The following is a 19108-nucleotide window of genomic DNA, read 5'->3' on the forward strand; positions in this document are numbered from 1 at the left end:
AAAAGGCAGCGGAAGGGATGGCCAGGCGGTAGCGCAGTAGGTTAAGCACACATGGCACTAAGCACAAGGACCAGTGTAAGGGTCCTGGCTCCCCACTTGCAGGGGGTTCACTTCACGGGCAGTGAAGCAGGTCTGCAGGTGTCTATCCTTCACTACCCCTCTGTCTTCCCCTCCTCTCTCGATTTCTCTCTGTCCTGTCCACCAATAGCAATGGCAAAATGGGGGGAAAAATGGCCTCCAGGTGCAGTGGATTTGTAGTGCAGGCACCAAGCCCCAGTGATAATCCTGGAGGCAAAAAAAAAAAAAAAAAAAAAGCAGTGGAGGGTGATCCAGGTGCTTCTAAGTTTTAACAAATAATGACTCACTTTTCCTTCTCTTGATGCCCAACTACTTGGTAAATAACTTGTCTATGAAGATAGTACGAGGGTGGATCAATGTGATTAATATAATGATCATGAAATACAAACCCACTTCAATGAGCCCTTCACCCTTCAAGAATAAGCAAGCTATCTTCAGTAAAATTCCCACTGAAACAGATGGGCAGCTACAAAAGAAACTTATCCTCCCAAACAAATGGCTTTTCACACACATGCTTAGTGTCTTCCACTTGTAATGGTATATATAAGGTTTCATGCACTGACAGGGTAAAAGGAAAGAGAGACTTGAAGTAGTACTACTTTCAAGGGCAGACACCATACTTCATTCATGCCATCTCTGGAATATCATCCTTACCTGCAATGGGGGGCCCAGCAATCATCGGCAAGGCCATCATTCCCAGAAGGTAACCAATAGCCTGTGATGCCTGCATTGGGCCCACCAGCTCAAATGCAATGGGCGCCATGATGGTGATAAAGAAGCCATCGCACAAGCCCAGGAAGAGACAGACAACGATGAGGCCTCCGAAGCCCTGGCACAAGGGTATCATCATGCACATCAGACCCAGGAGTAAAAAGGAGATGACCTAGAGAAGCAAGGGCCTGAGGTCATGTTATGCTGACCAGCCAAGATAATAGCAAATCACAGTTCCTTTCTCAGGGTCTCATTTCTGCCATGTATAAAATGGGACAGAAGGCTGTCCACAGATAGTAAATTAACCAAACAGTTACTAAGGCCCCCTTTCTAAGTCCTGTGTTGAAGAGATAAAAGATTTTTATAAGAGCCCCAACTTAACTATCATTTCGTCAAGAAAATAAAAAGTTTTGCCATAGCTTTACTGCTTTAGGCTGACCTTTTCAAATAGAAAGAGGGAGACACACTGCAGCACTGAAACTTTCCCAATGCAGCTGAGACTGGAGTTGAACCTAGGCTGCAAACATGACAAAAACTGATACCCTCTCAGGTGAGTCATCTTGATGACCTCAAAAAAATTCAAAGGGGATTAAGTACATAGTCCCTGTCCTCAAAAATCTGTCCTTGTGCTGGATTCTGAAATAGAGAAAATTGCTAGTTCTGGTTTTAAGTGATTTTTTAAAATTTTAATTATCTTTATTTATTTGATAGAAAGTCAGAAATTGAGAGGGAAGGGGGAGACAGAGGGAGAGAGAGAGAGAGACACCTTAAGCACTGCTTCACCACTTGTGAAGCTTTCCCTCTGCAGGTGGGGACCGGGGGCTTGAACCTGGGCCCTTGTACATTGTAACAGGTGCGCTTAATCAGGTGTGCCACCACCTGGCCCCTAGTTCTGGTTTTAGATCCTAAATTTTGCCATCCCAGGCATCGTGGTGTGGGATAAAGTCATGTTGTATTTCCAGATCCAAGTAAGGTATGAAAGGGGGGGGGGGCAGGTGATGGTGCACCTGGTTATGCACACATCTTACAGTGTACAAAGACCAGGGTCCAAGCCCCTGGTTCTCACCTGCAGGGGAAATCTTCACCTGTGGTGAAGTAGGGCTACAGGTATCTCTCTGTTTCTCTCCCTCTCTTTCTCCCCATCTCCTTTCAATTTTTCTCTGTCTTTATCCAATAACAAATAATTTAAAAATATTTTTAAAAACAGAAAGGAGGAAGTGAGAATGGCTTATATGATGTTTTATGCAGGGGGCACGAATTGAAAGCACAGCTTCTTGAAATGAGGAAGGAACTAGTATCCATATCTGTGGGGTACTTATTTTAGTAAACATGTTGAGTTGAAGGGAACTTTGAGTTTCACCCAAGTACCTTATACTTTAGGACAGGGGTGGGGAGATTTCATGTCAAAGGCCAGCTAGTAGTAAGTAACTACTTACAACACCATTCACTGGTCATATTCAATTATCCACTTAAAAAATAGCTCTTAATGTTGCTATGAAACAATGAGTACTGCCTAAAGCTGCCATGGCAGGAACAGACCAAACGATATATGGCTCACGGATCAAGCATTCCCCACCCTTATGTTAGGACATGAATACACCACCCTTCTCAGGTATCTGAGACATCATGGCTCTGAAGGTGTTGCTTGTATTCTGCAAAGAAAACAAAGTAATTCACATAGGCAGGTTGACTTTTTTTTTTTTTTTAACATATGGAAGGAGTAGAGAGGTTTTAATACCCCAAAGGTGTTCTGTATTGCTGCCAGTAGTTTGTTAGTTTGATTAGTTTGGGGAAAGGATAAGAAATAGCTTGACCATGTCATTTGAGGAAATTTGTTTGGGAGCTTTGCCCAGGCTGTTTTGGGAAAGCTCAACAAAATCTAAAAACCCCAAATCCACCACCTCCCACCCGCCACTTAGGAGACAAACACACCTGTAAGGTAAAACAAGATCCACCCATCAACGAAGACACAATGGTATGGTAAATAGAATTTATATATAGTAGTAAAATGCTAAGTACCTCATTAACTGATTTTAATCAACTCTTAAATTACTACCCATTGGATCTAGTAGCTTCTTAACATCCTCTGGAAGACCTTGCCAAGGTTCATAAATTTAAAACCCCTCTTGGAACTGAGAGTTGAACCTCAAGAACTGGCCCAAAGTGTACACGTTGTTCCCATTTCCTCCCCAACAGACAATCCAAGGGTTTGATGCCAACCACATAAGTCTGTCATTGCCAATAGTAGGAACCACAGGGTATAGTGGATGGCTCTCAAGAGCCTGAAGCTGTATGTATTCTGATCCTATCCCAGTCTTTTATTTGATCCTAGGCAAAAGGGAGACATTCTTCTGAAAGAATATCTTTTTTTCCCCCTTTTGTTCCTCTTGTTGTTGTAGCCTTGTTGTGGTTATTATTGCTGTTGATGTTGATGTCGTTTGTTGTTGGATAGGACAGAGAGAAATGGAGAGAGGAGGGGAAGACAGAGAAGGGGAGAGAAAGATAGACATCTGCAGACCTGCTTCACCGCTTGTGAAGCGACTGCCCTGCAGGTGGGTAGCTGGGGGCTTGAACCGAGATCCTCATGCCGGTCTTTGCGCTTTGCGACACGTGCGCCCAACCCGCTGTGCTACCGCCGGACCCCCAAGGATATCTTTTTTAAATATTTGTTTATTTATTCCCTTTTGTTGACCTTGGTTTTTTTAAATTGTTGTAATTATCGTTGTTGGATAGGACAAGAGAAATGGAGAGAGGAGGAGAGACAGAGGGGGGAGAGAAAGACAGACACCTGCAGACCTGCTTCACCACCTGTGAAGCAACTTCTCTGCAGGTGGGGAGCCGGGGGCTCGAACCCGGATCCTCACAACGGTCTTTGCGTTTCGCGCCATGTGCGCTTAACCCGCTGTGCTACCGCTACTGCCCTACTCCCTAAAAGGATAAAGAAAGTTCCTTCACTGTCTTTAGCAGAATAAGTTTTGGACAAGTCACAAGTCACTTTCCCTCTCTCAGTCTCATTTCCTCAATGTGTAAAGTAAGAGAATCAAAGTGCAAGATGTTGAAAATACGTTTAAACCACAATATTGTAAGATTGCTTTATATTATTCTAAGTGGTAAAACTGGGTCAAATAAAAGGAAAAAAGGATAGTGGTGGGTGGGTAGGGAAGGAGAATAGTTAATAGAAATAGGAAGCATAAAGACCCATTCTTTTTTTTTCTTTTTACAAAAACCAATTATTTTTCCAACTATCAGATGATTCCTTCGCAACTCCATCTGTAATAAAAGAAAAAAAGAACTGCTTCAGCTCTGCCTATTCCTAGGAACTTTGGTGAGAAATAAAGTAAATGACTAGTTAGGGGCTGCAGCAGTCTTTCCAAAGGGGGACAAAAAGCCTGTTTTAATGTTAGCATAGCATAATTCCAGAACTCTTTAACAGCTTGGAGCTACTGATACTGACTCGGATGATTCACCAAGGCGGCATGTGGAAGAGGCTAAGAAAGGCACACATATTTCTATGCAAAAATAAATAAATAAATAAAAATTCAGGCAAGCCAATTGCTGATATTTTCACAAGAATTCAAAATTGCATAGCTGTAGACATTTGATTTGACTTTGTCTACCTGACTTCAAGGGGCTGACCCTGCTTCTAATCACTTAGGGTAAAACAGAATATGAAAAGAGTGCTTCATAATAGTCGGTATCTGCTGGGAGTCGGGTGACAGCACAGTGGGTTAAGCGCACGTGGTGCGAAGTGCAAGGACCAGCATAAGGATCCCTGCTGGAGCCCCCGGCTCCCCACTTGCAGGGGAGTCGCTTCACAGGCGGTGAAGTAGGTCTGCAGGTGTCTATCTTTCTCTCCCCCTCTCTGTCTTCCCCTCCTCTCTCTATTTCTCTGTCCTATCTAACAACAACATCAATAACAACAATAATAACTACAACAACAATAGAAAAGAACAAGGGCAACAAAAGGGAAATAAATATAATTTTTTTAAGTTTGCATCTGCTATTATCTAAGTGTTTCCCTGTTTTTCCATATTTATAAATGAGAGATTGGACTGGCAGGTCCATAAAATCCCCCTAGCTCTGATAAATCAGATTTACCAACTCTTTAAAATCTAACAGAGTCAAACGTAATAATAAATCATGATTATATCCTTGACCAAAACGTATGAAGGACTTTTGGAAAAGCCTTCAAATTTAGGACTCAGAAGCAAGAGTAGTCCCTCCTCAGTTTAGTCAGGATCCCTTAAAAGCTTTTAGGAGGGAGTCGGGTTAAGTGCAAGGACCAGCGTAAGGACCCCGGTTAGAGCCCTGGCTCCTCACCTGCAGGGGAGTCGCTTCACAGGTGGTGAAGCAGGTCTGCAGGTGTCTTTCTCTCCCCCTCTCTGTCTTCCCCTCCTCTCTCCATTTCTCTCTGTCCTATCTAACAACGACATCAATAACAACAATAATAATTACAACAACAATGAAAAACAGCAAGGGCAGCAAAAGGGAAAATAAATAAATATAAAAAATAATTTTTTTTAAAAAAAAAGCTTTTAGGAAAATTCATAAGAGCCAGAATTCATTCATTTTTCTGTTGGATTATTTGCGACCATGTGGTCTTTCTTTTTTTGGGGGGGTGGGTGGTTTACTAATTCCCCCTAAACAAGGTTCCACACTTAAGCACCATCTGGGAAACCTAATTGCAAGAGTAAAAATCATAAATGACATACAGTTTCTAAGTAGACAAAGATAGTCAATTTGAGCAGCGGTCTATAGCCAAGGCAGACACATGCCCAGTTCACACATAGTGTGGTCTCTTGAGCATCCACATGACCACTGCTTACATTATGAGGCAGTACCCATGGCACGATCAGAATAAGACACTTCATGGCTATATGTATTTTAGGGATTAATTTACTTATTAAGGAGAGAGTGAGCCAGAGCATCACTCCGTCATATGTGATGCTGGGGATTGAACTTGGGACCTTATGCATGCAAGTTCTGCAATACCTCCCAGGTCATAGCTATATATATATATTTTTTTACTTCTCAAAAACTGGTCATATCTACACTTCCTATGAGGTGATATAGGAAAGGCAAGACATTTTATCATTGCATAGATGAAGAAAATGTGCCATAGAGAGAGGAATTGAGGTCTGGTCTTTTCTGGAATTTTTCAAATGTGTCCATATGAGTATTTGAGAGCCAGTTCCTGCATCTATATATAAAAGATTATGAACCTAAGCCTAAGCCTCAAAGAGAGAAAAACTGGCACACTGATTTCTGTAGAGATACCCCAAACTCTGAGAGTGCCATGAAGTTAGTCTTTACTGGGAAACAATGTCTGTTCCTAGTGTCAGTTTCCCTATTTCAGATAGGAAAATTGTTATTAATTTTTAAAAATACTTTGAAAGTGTTCTGGGGGCGGTGGTGGCACACCTGGTTGAGCGTACATGTTACAATGGCAAGGACCCAGGTTCAAGTCCCCAGTCCCCACCTGCAGTGGGAAATCTTCACAAGTAGTGAAGCAGTGCTCTAGGTGTCTCTCTGTCTCTCTATCCCACCCTTCCCTCTAGATTTATGGCTGTCTCTATCCAATAAATAAATAAAGATAATAAAAAATTTAAAAAGAAGAAAGTGTTCTTAATAGGTTCATTCACGATGTTCTTACTGGATTCCTACTCCATCCTAGTGGAGTTAGAACACATATGATTGTCTTCATTAGAAAGCAAAAAAAAAACAAAGACAAAAAATTGAAGCTCAGCGAATTTAATTGATTTCACATGTCATACAATCAGGTATCACTAGGTTTCAGGGCACAGCAGAAGTACTCCTAACAATTCTGTCCCAAAGGGATAATGGGCATCTGTGTCTGGCTCTACTTCCCCACAATGCAAAGGATGGTCACACTTACCTGCAAGTAGATCTTTTTAAGTCCAGGAATGGAGTCACTGACACGGCCTGAAACAAGGCGTCCAAGTCCTGAAGTGGCCCCAATACACACCAAAAGCACCCAGGTCTGCTTGATTTCCAAAAATTCCTCTTCCACATACTTAATCTGAAAACAAACAAACAAACATAGAACCAGGACCCCAAGAAAAGAGGAAGAAGAGGTTAGGTATTACTAAACACACAGTTTTCTACTCCTTGCTTCCCCAGACCATGGCAAGAGTGCCCTTTTCTTTAGCTTCTTCCCTATAGCCCTAGCTCTGGGACAAGTTCTCTGGTTGTTTCTGAAAGGTTAAAAGGCTTAATATCCCTTGAGTCTCTCTATTCTTGGCTTCTATTCAGAGCAGCAGCTGAAGAGGTAGGTGTCTTTAATTCCTGCCAGGATAAAGCAGAGCCTTAACAACTGAGGAAATCCAAGGCCCCCAACAATTTCCTTATTTCCTGACCAAGAACTGATCACCTGAAGCAGTAGCAGGTTGCTAGGCAAGAATAACCCACTGACTTCCAGGCAAGACATCCCAAAGTGTGTTTTAAGAAACACAAGTTCTGTGGAAGATAAAGCTGGACTATAGTTGACAGTTGTGGGCCATATTGATTTTATTGATACTGGATAAACAAAGCTGAACATGTTTCTTCACTGTAAGACTCTTTTGTTTTTGTTTTAGCATTTTAAAAAGATTGCTATGCATTCTGAAGCTAGAGGATCTAGCATATGTTAAATCAAAAATAAAATTATTGGATCACAAAGACCAACATTCCACAGAAAACTATCTTTGGGGCCTCTAGACCAACATCCTGCATATATCCTCCTAAAATTTTATCTATATTCATCATAAAAGAAAAATGCAGAAAAAAAAGAAAGAAAAATGTGGGCTTGGGCCCTCCCTAAGAAGTTTCCCTTTTCTAGTGAGATCTTTTCTTATTCTGTGCTTTTTCCAATCTATGACTCTCTTCAAACACTGACTTTTTCAGAAGGTCCCAGTTCTGTCCTTTCAATGTCCTCTACTCCTATCCTCTGGACATCAGACAGCTTCTTAGGGTCAGGAAGGGTGGTGCTCCACCCTGGTATTCCTCACCAGGTGTACATAGGGAACGAAGTAACCAAGGGCAGCAGCAGCAATACCGAAGGCCCAGATGCGGTAAGTACGTTGGCGAAACACTCGCATGTTGAAGTACTTCCTGAGGTGAGCCAGAAAACGTTGGCATAAGGTGTATACACCTCTTTTGCTTGGGGTGTCCTGGGAACTTGGCAGGAGGGGCCGGTAGGTGAGTGAAAGCAGCATAAGAACAAACATGAAGGTACTCAGCACTTGGAAGGTTTGGGCAAGCTTGATCTTAGCCCCCAGTGTTTTGATGAAGATGGGGAAGGATATGGAGAAGATGCTGCTCCCAGCAGACACCACACCATTGGCCAGACCCAGGCGGCGTTGGAAGTAGTGACCCAGGATGACGAGAGATGGCTGAAAGGCGAAGGAACAGCCACAACCAAAGAGAATCCCATAAGTGAAGTAACGCAGGTTTAGCGAGCTGTGGGAGAGACAGCAACAGCTATCTTCAGTAGCCAACCAACAATCCACCATTCAAGCTCTTGAGACTTGAATCTCCCACCCTTAACCCATAACCCCACTTAGCACCAATCCTTTCAGAACAGAAAAGGAGCAAGATTTGTGATTTTCATTTTACAGATGAAGAATCAGAAGCTCAGAGAAAGTAATGTACCCAAGGTAGTGTGGCTGAGGGTCAGAAAATCCTAAACTTGACTCTAGATCAGTGTGACTCTAGTTTGAATAGTAGCACTTCATCAGGGACAGTTCAAAACAAAGCCAGAATTAAACTATACAAAGACTGGATGAGGGGCTATAGGGATTAAGTCAGTAATTTGGAACAGTTTCACCTTATTGCCCAGTTGGATACCATGGGTATGTTGGCAGTCAAAACTTTTTTCTTAATATTTAATTATTCATTTTCACTTTTTGTTGCCCTTGTTGTTTTTGTTGTTGTAGTTATTGATGCCGTCGTTGCTGGATAGAACAGAGAGAAATGGAGAGAGGAAGGGAAGACAGAGAGGGGGAGAGAAAGATAGACACCTGCAGACTTGCTTCACTGCTTATGAAGTGACCACCCCTGCAGGGGGAGCCGGGGGCTTGAGCTGGGATCCTTGTGCTGGCCCTTGTTCTTTGCGCCACGTGCGTTTAACCCGCTGGGCTACCGCCCGACTCCCAGCAGACAAAACTTTATCCCAAATAATGAAAGTCTGTGATAAGATCCTCAAAGATTACGTCTCTTTGTAAGATTCCTCAATGTCTTTCTCCATGCTCAGAGCACTTAACACTTCCAAGTGGCTGGTGGTCTCCCGAGAAACAGTAATTCCCCAATTCTGCCCAAGGTCTTGGTATACAAGGTTTTTTACTCCAGGTGCTAAATGATATCTATGGGGACCCTGAGGTAAGCAGTTCCATTAACTTCCAGAGTTCATCTCCTGCGGCTAGACATAGTATGGATTTGTTCCATAGTGTAGTCTGACTACTTTGTGGAAACTAAAGTCTTAAAGAAATGGGGTTTAAAAGAAGATGTGGGACTTGTAAAACACAACAGATTTTGACTTAAAACTAGTGGGCTTTACTGTAACTTTCTCTGTAACAGAAGGTAAAGTGTCAGAAGGAAAAAAACATGGGAACGTCATCTTAACACGTCATCAGTAAAAACTAGAGAAGACTTTTTTTTTAAAGCATAACATATTTTACATTATCTGACCACTGAATTATCTAATGTTTCCATGGTCAAGTAGTTCTCTGTAATAGAAAATCTCTGTCCTGGGGGCTGGGTGGTAGTGCAGCGGTTTAAGTGCACATGGCGCAAAGTGCAAGGACCAACACAAAGATGCCTGTTTGAGCTCCCGGCTCCCCACCAGCAGGGGGGTTGCTTCAGAGGTAGTGAAGTAGGTCTGCAGGTGTCTGTCTTTCTTCTCTCCCCGTCTCTCTTCCCCTTCTCTCTCGATTTCTCTCTGTCCTGTCCAACAACAGTAACAACCACAACAAGGGCAACAAAATGGGAAAAATAGCCTCCAGCAGCAGTGGGTTTGTAGTACTGGTACTGAGCCCCAGCAATAACCCTGGAGGCAAAAAAGAAAATAAAAAGAAAGAAAGAAAAGAAAATCTCAGTCCTTCTGGGTTTGGTATGTTGCACCAAAGTGAAGGACTCCAGAGGGATGGGGGTAGAGGGGGTGGGGGGTGTCAGGTCCTGAAATATAATGGTGGAGGAAGACCTAGGTGGGAGGTTAGAATATTATACAGAAAACTGAGAAATGTGAGTGGTTTAGAGGGAAAGAGAGGATTGAATTAGGAAAAGAAGGGGTAACTTTGTATAAATGTGGACAGATAGTTGTAGAGAAGATGGTTGGCCCATGTCTAAACCTTTAGGGGAACTGTGGTGGATTTCAGTGGGGAGAGTGAAGATTCAGAACTCTGGTGGTGGGAATGGTGTGGATTCAAAGCCCTGCCGGCATGTAGTTCTGTAATTTAAAAATATAAAAAAAAAAGAAAAAAGAAAACCGAGAAATGTTACACATGTGCCAACTATTATATTTTATTGTCAATCACTGTAAATCATTAATTATCCCCAATATAAAATTTAAAAAGAAAAGAAAAACTCCGTCTAAATACTAAAGAATTAGGCTTATACTGAAGAGATGACATAGTACTAGTACTCAGGATTTCAAGATAGCATTCATCATCATTGATTTATTGCTTCCTATCTGCTTGCATTGGTTAAATATGAGTAAGCATGTAGTTTCAAAAGAATTATTTCCCAGTATGGACAGTTTTCAAAGTATTCAGATAAATCTACCATATGTTATGGTTATCTATCCAAAGGACACAAAAACACTAATCTGAAGACATATATGTGTGCCTATGTTTTCCTTTTATTTTTACAAGAACATAGCTTAGTTTTGGCTTACGGTGGTGTGGGGGATTGAATCTGGAACTTCAGAGCCTGAGACATGAAAGTCTTTTACATAACCATTATGCTGCCTCATTCATTCCATATCTATGTTCTTTGCAGTGCTATTTATAAGAACCAAGGTATGGACAAATTTAAGTGTCTAGTGACAGGTGAGTGGGTAAAGCAACTTTGGTGTGTGTGTATACACAACAAAATACTACTCAGCTATAAGAAAATATAACCTATTGTCTTTTGCTACAACATGGGTGGAACTGGAGAGGCATGCTAAGCAAAATACGTTAGAAGGAGCGAGATGGGGGGTCGGCAGTAGTAAGCGCAGGTGGCGCAAAGCACAAGGACCGGCTTAAGGATCCCGGTTTGAGCCCTGGCTCCCCACCTGCAGGGGAGTTGCTTCACAGGCGGTGAAGCAGGTCTGCAGATGTTTCTCTTTCTCTCCCTCTCTCTGTCTTCCCTTCTTCTCTCCATTTCTCGCTGTTCTATCCAACAACGATATCAACAATAATTACAACAATAATTAAAAAAAACAAGGGGGCAACAAAAGGGAAAATAAATAAATAAATAGAAGGAGGGAAACAGGGACCAATTGGTGGTGCACCCCACTGAACATACACTTACTTGCATAAGGACCAGGATTCAAGCCCTGATCTCCAGTTGTAAGGGGGAAAACTTCATGAGTGGTAAAGCAAGTTTTCAGGTGTCTATCTTTCTCTCTCCCTCACTATATCCCCCTCTCCTAATTCTGTCTGTCCTATCCAATAAAAACAGAAGGAAAGAAAAAATGAGACAATGAGATACCACTGCGCTCCTGTGAGAATGTCATGCATGAGAAAAAGGTAGCAGTAACAAATGCTGGACAGGTTGTGGGGACAAAGGAACCCTCCTGCACTGCTGGTGGGAGTGTCAATTACTCCAACCCCCTGTGGAGAGCAATCTGGAGAACTCTCAGAAGGCTAGGAGTGGACCTACCCTATGATCCTGCAATTCCTCTCCTAGGGATATATCCTAAGGTATCCAACATACCCATCCCAAAAGATTTGTGTATGCCTGTGTTCATAGCAGCACAATTTGTAATAGCCAAAACCTGAAAGCAACCCAGGTGTCCAACAACAGGTGAGTGGCTGAGCAAGTTGTGGTCTATATACATAATGGAATACTACTCAGCTATTATAAGTGATGATTTCACCTTTTTTTTTTTTTTGTCTCATCTTGGATAGAGCTTGAAGAAATCATGTTAAGGGAGATAAGTCAGAAAGAAGGATGAATATGGGATGATCTCGCTCATAGACAGAAGTTGAAAAACAAGATCAGAAGGGTAAACACTAAGCAGAACTTGGATTGGAGTTGGTGTATTGCACCAAAGTAAAAGTCTCTGGGGGAGAGGGAGAATGTTCAGGTCCTGGAACATGATGGAAGAGGAGGACCTAGTAAGGGTTGTATTGTTATGTGGAAAACTGGGAAATGTCACACATGTACAAACTATTGTATTTTGCTTTCGAATATAAACAATTAATCCCCCAATAAAGAAATTTTAAAAAAGAAAGAAAGAGAGAAAAAGTGGCCACTGGGAGTGGTGGACCAAGCCCCAGTAATAACACTGGTGGCAGTAAAAAAATAAGACAGGAAGAAAAAAAGAAAGTGAGAGAGAGAGAGAGAGAGAAGAGAAGAGAAGAGAAGAGAAGAGAGAGAAGGAAGAAAGATGTGGTATGCTCTTATTCATATATAGCATATAATCAAATAAAATCAAACAAAAACAAACCCCTAGATTCTAACTACAAAACAGGTTTTCAAAGGGACAGAGGGGAGAGAGTAGAAAGGGTGAAGAGGATCCAAAGGTTATAGTGAAGAGATATGGGCATTTTGGTGGTGGGTGTGGTATAATAACATATTTTGAAGCAATGTGAAACTGTACCTCTTAAATGTGTACAATCTTATAAACAAATGTTATCTCAATGTAAAAGAGTGGTGTCTTACAATATTTATTGTTCCCATTTTTATTTGTGATTAATAGTGGTTTATAATATATTTTAATTATATTTTTATTTATTATTGGATAGAGTGAAAAATTGAGAGGGGAGAAGGAGGTAGAAAAAGAAAGCGACAGAGACACCTGCAGCCCTACTTTATCACTTGTGAATTTCTTCCCCTGCCAGTGTGGGTGTGGGTTATAATATATTAAGATTACAATGTAGGGGCTGGGTGGTAGCTAACCTGCTTGAGCACACATGTTAAAATATGCAAAGTCCAAAGTTGAGCCCCTGGTTCCCACCTGCAGGGGGAAAGCTTTGGAAGTGGTGAAGCAACGTTTCAGGTCTCTCTCTCTATCTCTCTCTCCCTCTTTATCACCCCCTTCCCTCTCGATTTCTGGCTGTCTCTATCCAATAAGCAAGTAAAGGAAATTTTTTAAAAGTATTACAATGTGTAATTCTACACCACACCCCCCACTAAAGTTCTGTGTCCCCCAGCCTCCCATCGCCCAGAGATAACCACCATAGTTCTTACAAGACTTGGAAACAGTTTTCTTGCTCTCTCTCTCTCTCTCTCTCTCTCTCTCTCTCTGTGTGTGTGTGTGTGTATTTTACAAGTTTATTTGTATTGGTTCTATAGATTCCACATAATATGAGTGAAACCATCCTGTAGTTGGCTTTCATCTCTTTACTGAATTCACTAAACATAATCACCCCTAGTTCCATCCATTTTGTCACAAAAGACACAATATCAACTTTTTGATTGCAGAGTAGTTATTCCTTGGAATTTATCTCTCAGATCTTCTTTAGCTAGTCATCTAGTTTTCTTTAATTTCTTACTTGTTTTAATTTAATAAATAAAGCACTGCTCAACTCTGGCTTAATGTGGTTTGAAAGCCAGTCATCTGGTGATGGACATTTAGGCTACTTCTAATCTTTGGCCATTGTCAGTAATGCAGCTATGAATATAGGGGTGCTTATGTCCCTTTACATTATTTGTTTGAGTGTCTTTTTGACCAATGCCTAAGAGTGGTATTGCTGGATCATAAGGTAATTCTATTTTTATTTGTCTAAGGATTCTTCATAGTCTTCCAAAGGGGCTGCACCTATTTGCATTCCCACCAGCAGTGTAGCAGGGATCCTTTTTCTTTTTTTTTTTTAATATTATTTTATTTTATTTATTTATTCCCTTTTGTTGCCCTTGTTGTTTTATTGTTGTAGTTATTATTGTTGTTGTCGTTGTTGTTGGATAGGACAGAGAGAAATGGAGAGAGGAGGGGAAGACAGAGAGGAGGAGAGAAAGATAGACACCTGCAGACCTGCTTCACCGCCTGTGAAGCAACTCCCCTGCAGGTGGGGAGCTGGGGGCTCGAACCGGGATCCTTATGCCGGTCCTTGTGCTTTGCGCCACCTGCACTTAACCCGCTGCGCTACAGCCCGACTCCCAGGGATCCTTTTTCTTCACAACCTCACCAATGTCTGTCACTTCCTATTTTGTTGATGTAGGTCATTCCCATAGGTGTGAGATATTATCTCAGTGTAGTTTTTTTTTTTTAAGAAATAGTTGGGTTTTTTTTTTTTAGATTTTTATTTTATTTTATTTATTTATGAGAAAGGTAGGAGGAGAGAGAAAGAACCAGACATCACTCTGGCACATGTGCTGCTGGGGGATCGAACTCGGGACCTCATGCTTGAGAGTCCAAAGCTTTACCACTGCGCCACCTCCCGGACCACTCTCAGTGTAGTTTTAATTTTTATTTGAAGTGGAACATTTCTTCATACATTTGCGGGCCTTGTGTAGCGTTTCTTTACAAAACTGTTTAGTTCTTTGGCCCACTTTACAAAAAAAAAATCATTAAAAAGTGGTGAAAATTGTTACTACTTAGAACACAGAATTAGGTTTAATGCTTGTCTCCTGTTAGACTCTTTGAGGATAATACCACTAGATTCTAGGAATCATTTAGTATTAGTCTGGGCTGGTGTCCTTGTTTAAAGCAGAGAAATTAATGCCTTTATGAAGGAAGCCAGTAAGGGCAAAGCAAGGGATTCAGTTAAAGAGACTAGAAGGTGGATCTATTTCTAGATGGGCTCTGGGACAGATGACTACTGAGTAAGCTTAGCTATGGGCTCCTAGCCCTATCCACATTCTGCACAGCCTCATGATGCCCAAAGGAGCTCATGCCTGTGATTCAAACAACAGAAAGGATGACTTGCAACTCTAGTCATAGCAGAACCATTTTCACACTGAAAATAAAGTCTCCCAGAAATTTCTTGGCTCTAAAGATGTTTTACAAAGGGTAAAAGGAACAGGGGAGGGCTGGGGGGGGGGGAGGCTACAAAGCAGAATGCTTACTCCAGTGTGCCTAACAAAATGTGCCGGAAGAAAATATGTTGAACTCTTTCATCTACTGTTACTGAATTCATGTGAATTTAAAAGAAATGGAATCCATATGTTGCTGAATTGTTTACACTTTGATTTACTTGGCTTCAAAACTTTTTTTTTTTATGTGTAGTGCTTTGTAGTATCGGGGCAACATCAGGGGCCTCTCTAGGCACCACCTTGCTAAAGGCAAATGAAACTGGCCACCAGAGGGGTCCTGAAAAGGTTTGGAGTTGCTATCTGGGAGGGTTAACTGTGTTACAAAAAGGACGTAGTTTTTTCCTCCCTTTATCCAACTGATGGGGCTGAGCCAACAAACCACTGCAGGCTAACTCTAAGCTCTGCTGGAAGATAGGATAGGCAGCTGCAAATGCTCATGTCACAAAGATAGTTGGATCAATCTCACAAGGTTCAGTTGTGGCAAAATTATCACTCCCCACTATGAGAGGAACCTCAGACCTAGAGTGTGTTCATAGATCTTCTCCAAGAAGCCAAGCTCAGATAATATATCTGACACTAATGTGCTTCATTATCATTCCAGAGACGTCAGTGTGACCAATTCCATGACTCTGGGTTGCCATTTTCCTATATCAACCCAGGTAGCATGAAAGTAAAAGGAACAATAACTTCTAAAGTACTGCTGGTAGAAAGTCAATATAGTTGTTTAGTACTTCCATATTCCTCAGACTGGGGTTAAATTTTACCTTTCTTTTCCCCACATACATATTCCTGCAAGTCTGACAGAAAAAGAGCAGAAATGAACATGTAGGTTGCTTCTTGTCTGACATTATGAGTTTTGTCAATGGGACCAATATGCTAAGAGTTTGAATTTAACCTAGACCTAGCTGGGTAGTTGGGTTCTGCAACTGTACCTTAGTGAGGGAAGGGTTGCCCCCAAACATCCCTTGTCGTGTCTGAGACATGAATTATCTACTCCAAATCAAATATTCAACTCATATATGCCAGACATGCCTGAAAAGGAACTAGAAAGGCTAAACAACTTTGGACTCAGCTAACTTAAAAAATTCTATAATGGTCTTATTTACTGGTGAGGTCTTATTTGCTGGTGAGACCATGAGACGTGTAACACATTAAAAGGAAACAGAATGGCAGAATTGGAAGACAACTGAAAAGACCATAGTAGCAGTTGTTAGAACTCAGTTGTTCTACAACCATTCAGTGGTGAATGTTGAAATTGAGCTCAGCCTTATGAACTCCTAAGATTAGATCTCTCCTACTAGTTTGGGATTCCTAGTTCCTCTTTGGTATTCTTTACCAGTGTATCCTGGGAGTCCTACCTTGACGAGTACCATTGAACAGTGATTCCTGGGTGCAGTGTTTTCCCATAGATCCTACAGTTTTTTTAAACCATTAAATCAATAAAAATAAAATAAAATAAAATAGGAGGTCGTGTGGTAGCGCAATGGGTTAAGCACAAAGACTGGTGCAAGGATCCCAGTTCAAGCCCCCGGCTCCCCACCTGCAGGGGGTTGCTTCACAAGCGGTGAAGCAGATCTGCAGGTGTCTATCTTTCTCTCCCCTTCTCTGTCTCCCCCTCTTCTCTCCATTTCTCTGTCTTATCCAACAACAATGACATCAATAACAACGATAATAATAACCACAACAATGATAAAACAACAAGGATAACAAAAGGGAAAAAATAGCCTCCAGGAGCAGTGGATTTGTGGTGCAGTCACTGAGCCCCAGCAATAATGCTGGAGGCAAAAAATAAAAAATTAAAATAAATAAATAAATAAAATAATTTAAAAAGAAAAGAAAGAGCCACAGGGGTTTCTCCAATGAATAAGAGTCCCCCTAATTGAAACTCAGAAAGAAACCTTGGAGAAGTGACCAGAAAATCTTAGCCTTACCTGGTGAAGGAGCTGGTATGGAGGCCAATGAATGCAATGGCTGCTCCTGCAGTTGCTGTAATTCGGCAGCCCAAACGATCAGTGAATATACTCACAATAGGAGAACAGAAGAAGATCATGCCCATGGAGAGGGCTCCTACCCAAGCTGCAGAGAAAAGAAACACAGATACCTTAGCTTAATATGGTGTAAAGCAGTGCATCCAGTATCTTAGTTCTTTTCCTCTGACCTTTTGTGGGGCATGATACATTAACCTACACTTCTAACTTGATTGTTCCTAATGATCAGAGAGAAGACTCTCTTCTCTCTCTCTCTCTCTCTCTTCCCTTTCTTCTTTTCCTTCTCTTTCATTCCCTTTCTTTCCTTTTTTTAAATGTTTTTTTTAATGTGATGCCAGGGAATGAATTTCGGACCTTGCACACACAACAACACTGATGAGAGGCCCTCTGGTACAATTTTCTTTTTCTTTTTTATTTGAGACAGAAAGAGGAGAGAGGGAGAGGGATATAAAGACAGCAAAGCACCACTCTACTATCTATGAAGCATCCCTGGTGCTATCGGTGGTCTTCCCCTGTAGACAGCTTGAGTGCAGGATCCCTTACAAAGTAGGACATGAACTCAACTGGGTGAGTTAGTTCCTAGCTCCTGGAGACATATATGTTTTTTACTTGCCACCAGGACACCTGCTGGGACTTGGTGCTTGTACGATAAATCTACTGCTCCTGCTGGCAATTTTTTCTTTTTTTTTCTTAAATATTTATTTATTCCCTTTTATTGCCCTTGTTGTTTTATTGTTGTAGTTACTATTGTTGTTATTGATGTCATTGTTGTTGGATAGGACAGAGAGAAATGGAGAGAAGAGGGGAAGACAGAGAGGAGGAGAGAAAGAGAGACACCTGCAGACCTGCTTCACTGCCTGTGAAGTGATGCCCCTGCAGATAGGGGGCAGTGGGCTCGAACCGGGATCCTTACACTGGTCCTTGAGCTTTACTTCATGTGAGCTGAACCCGCTGTGCTACCGCCTGACTCTCTCTTTTTCCTTTTCTTTTTATTTGATAGGACAGACAGAAATTAAGAGGGGAGGGAAAGATAGAGAGGGAAAGACTTCTGCAGTACCTGCTTCACATTTCATGAAGCTCCACACCCCCGCAGGTGGAGAGTGGGGTCTGCGAGCTTGGTAATGTGTGAGCTTAATCAGGTGCACCACCATCCAGCCCCTCAGAAAGTTTTTTCTACTGCCTGCAGCATGGCAATGTGAGAACCAGGAGTCAAGTTCATAAGCATACACAGAACTTAAGAATTGAAGCAAGAGATCTTCAGAAATCATGAAATCTATCATAGAGCTGGCCTACATTTTTCAATCTCTTTGGTAAGACCATGCAAATGTATTCTATTCGACAGAATGTGAGTAGCAGCAATATACGTCACTTCCAAGCCTGGACCACTGATAGATTCCTATGGAATTTCTGCTTTCCTGTAGGATACAAGCATAGAGTAATCTTGAAAGCAATGTATGAAGATTGGCAGAAACTCCAGCAGTTCTATTTGGGTTCCTAAATGACTAGATGGAGTGAAGATCCCTCTCCATTCCCCTATCAGGAACCCCTACCTCAAATGGAATGCAATAAATTTCTTGTTCTTTAAACAAAAAAATTTTAAAACATTCATTTATTATCTTCATTTATTGGATTGAGACAGTCAGAAATCGAGAAGGGAGGAAGAGATAGGGAGGGAGACACCTGCAGCACTGCTTTACCACTTGTAAAGTTCTCCCCCTGCAGGTGGGGACCAGAGGCTTGAGCTTGGGTCTTTACACTTGTAACATGTGTGCTCAACAAGGTGCCCCACCACCTGGCCCCTTAGCAACTGATTTTGTAAAAGAATTTATTTATTTATTCATGAGAATAATAGGAGGAAAGAACCAGACATCACTCTGGTACATGTGCTGTCGGGGATCAAACTCAGGACCTCATGGTTGAGAATCCAATGCTTTATCCACTGCGCCACCTCCCAGACCACTTAATAACTGATTTTTGAAGACCATTTGTTACAGCAGTTAAAATACATATTGAGAAAACACAACCCAACAATATGCTGTCTACAGGAAACCCGCCTGACTCAACAAGACAAACACAGACTTAAAGTGAAAGGATGGAAAACTATCATACAAGCCAATGGCCCACAAAAAAGGGCAGGAGCAGCTATTCTCATA

At 41.6% G+C, this 19108-nt stretch overlaps 1 protein-coding gene across 1 annotated transcript in view; it reads right to left on the reverse strand.

Moving 5' to 3' along the window:
* Positions 1-19108, reverse strand: part of SLC16A2 (solute carrier family 16 member 2) — a 217449-nt gene that overhangs the window by 3474 nt on the left and 194867 nt on the right. Inside the window, exons 2-5 of the mRNA XM_007526067.3 lie at positions 16899-17043; positions 7797-8247; positions 6686-6829; positions 733-961 (exon numbers count right to left, since the gene is read on the reverse strand). Coding sequence (XP_007526129.2) covers positions 733-961; positions 6686-6829; positions 7797-8247; positions 16899-17043 — 969 coding nt within the window. The remainder of the gene's footprint in view (positions 1-732; positions 962-6685; positions 6830-7796; positions 8248-16898; positions 17044-19108) is intronic.

This window comes from Erinaceus europaeus, chromosome X (genome assembly GCF_950295315.1).
Source record: "Erinaceus europaeus chromosome X, mEriEur2.1, whole genome shotgun sequence".
In the NCBI taxonomy this organism is placed as follows: domain Eukaryota; kingdom Metazoa; phylum Chordata; class Mammalia; order Eulipotyphla; family Erinaceidae; genus Erinaceus; species Erinaceus europaeus.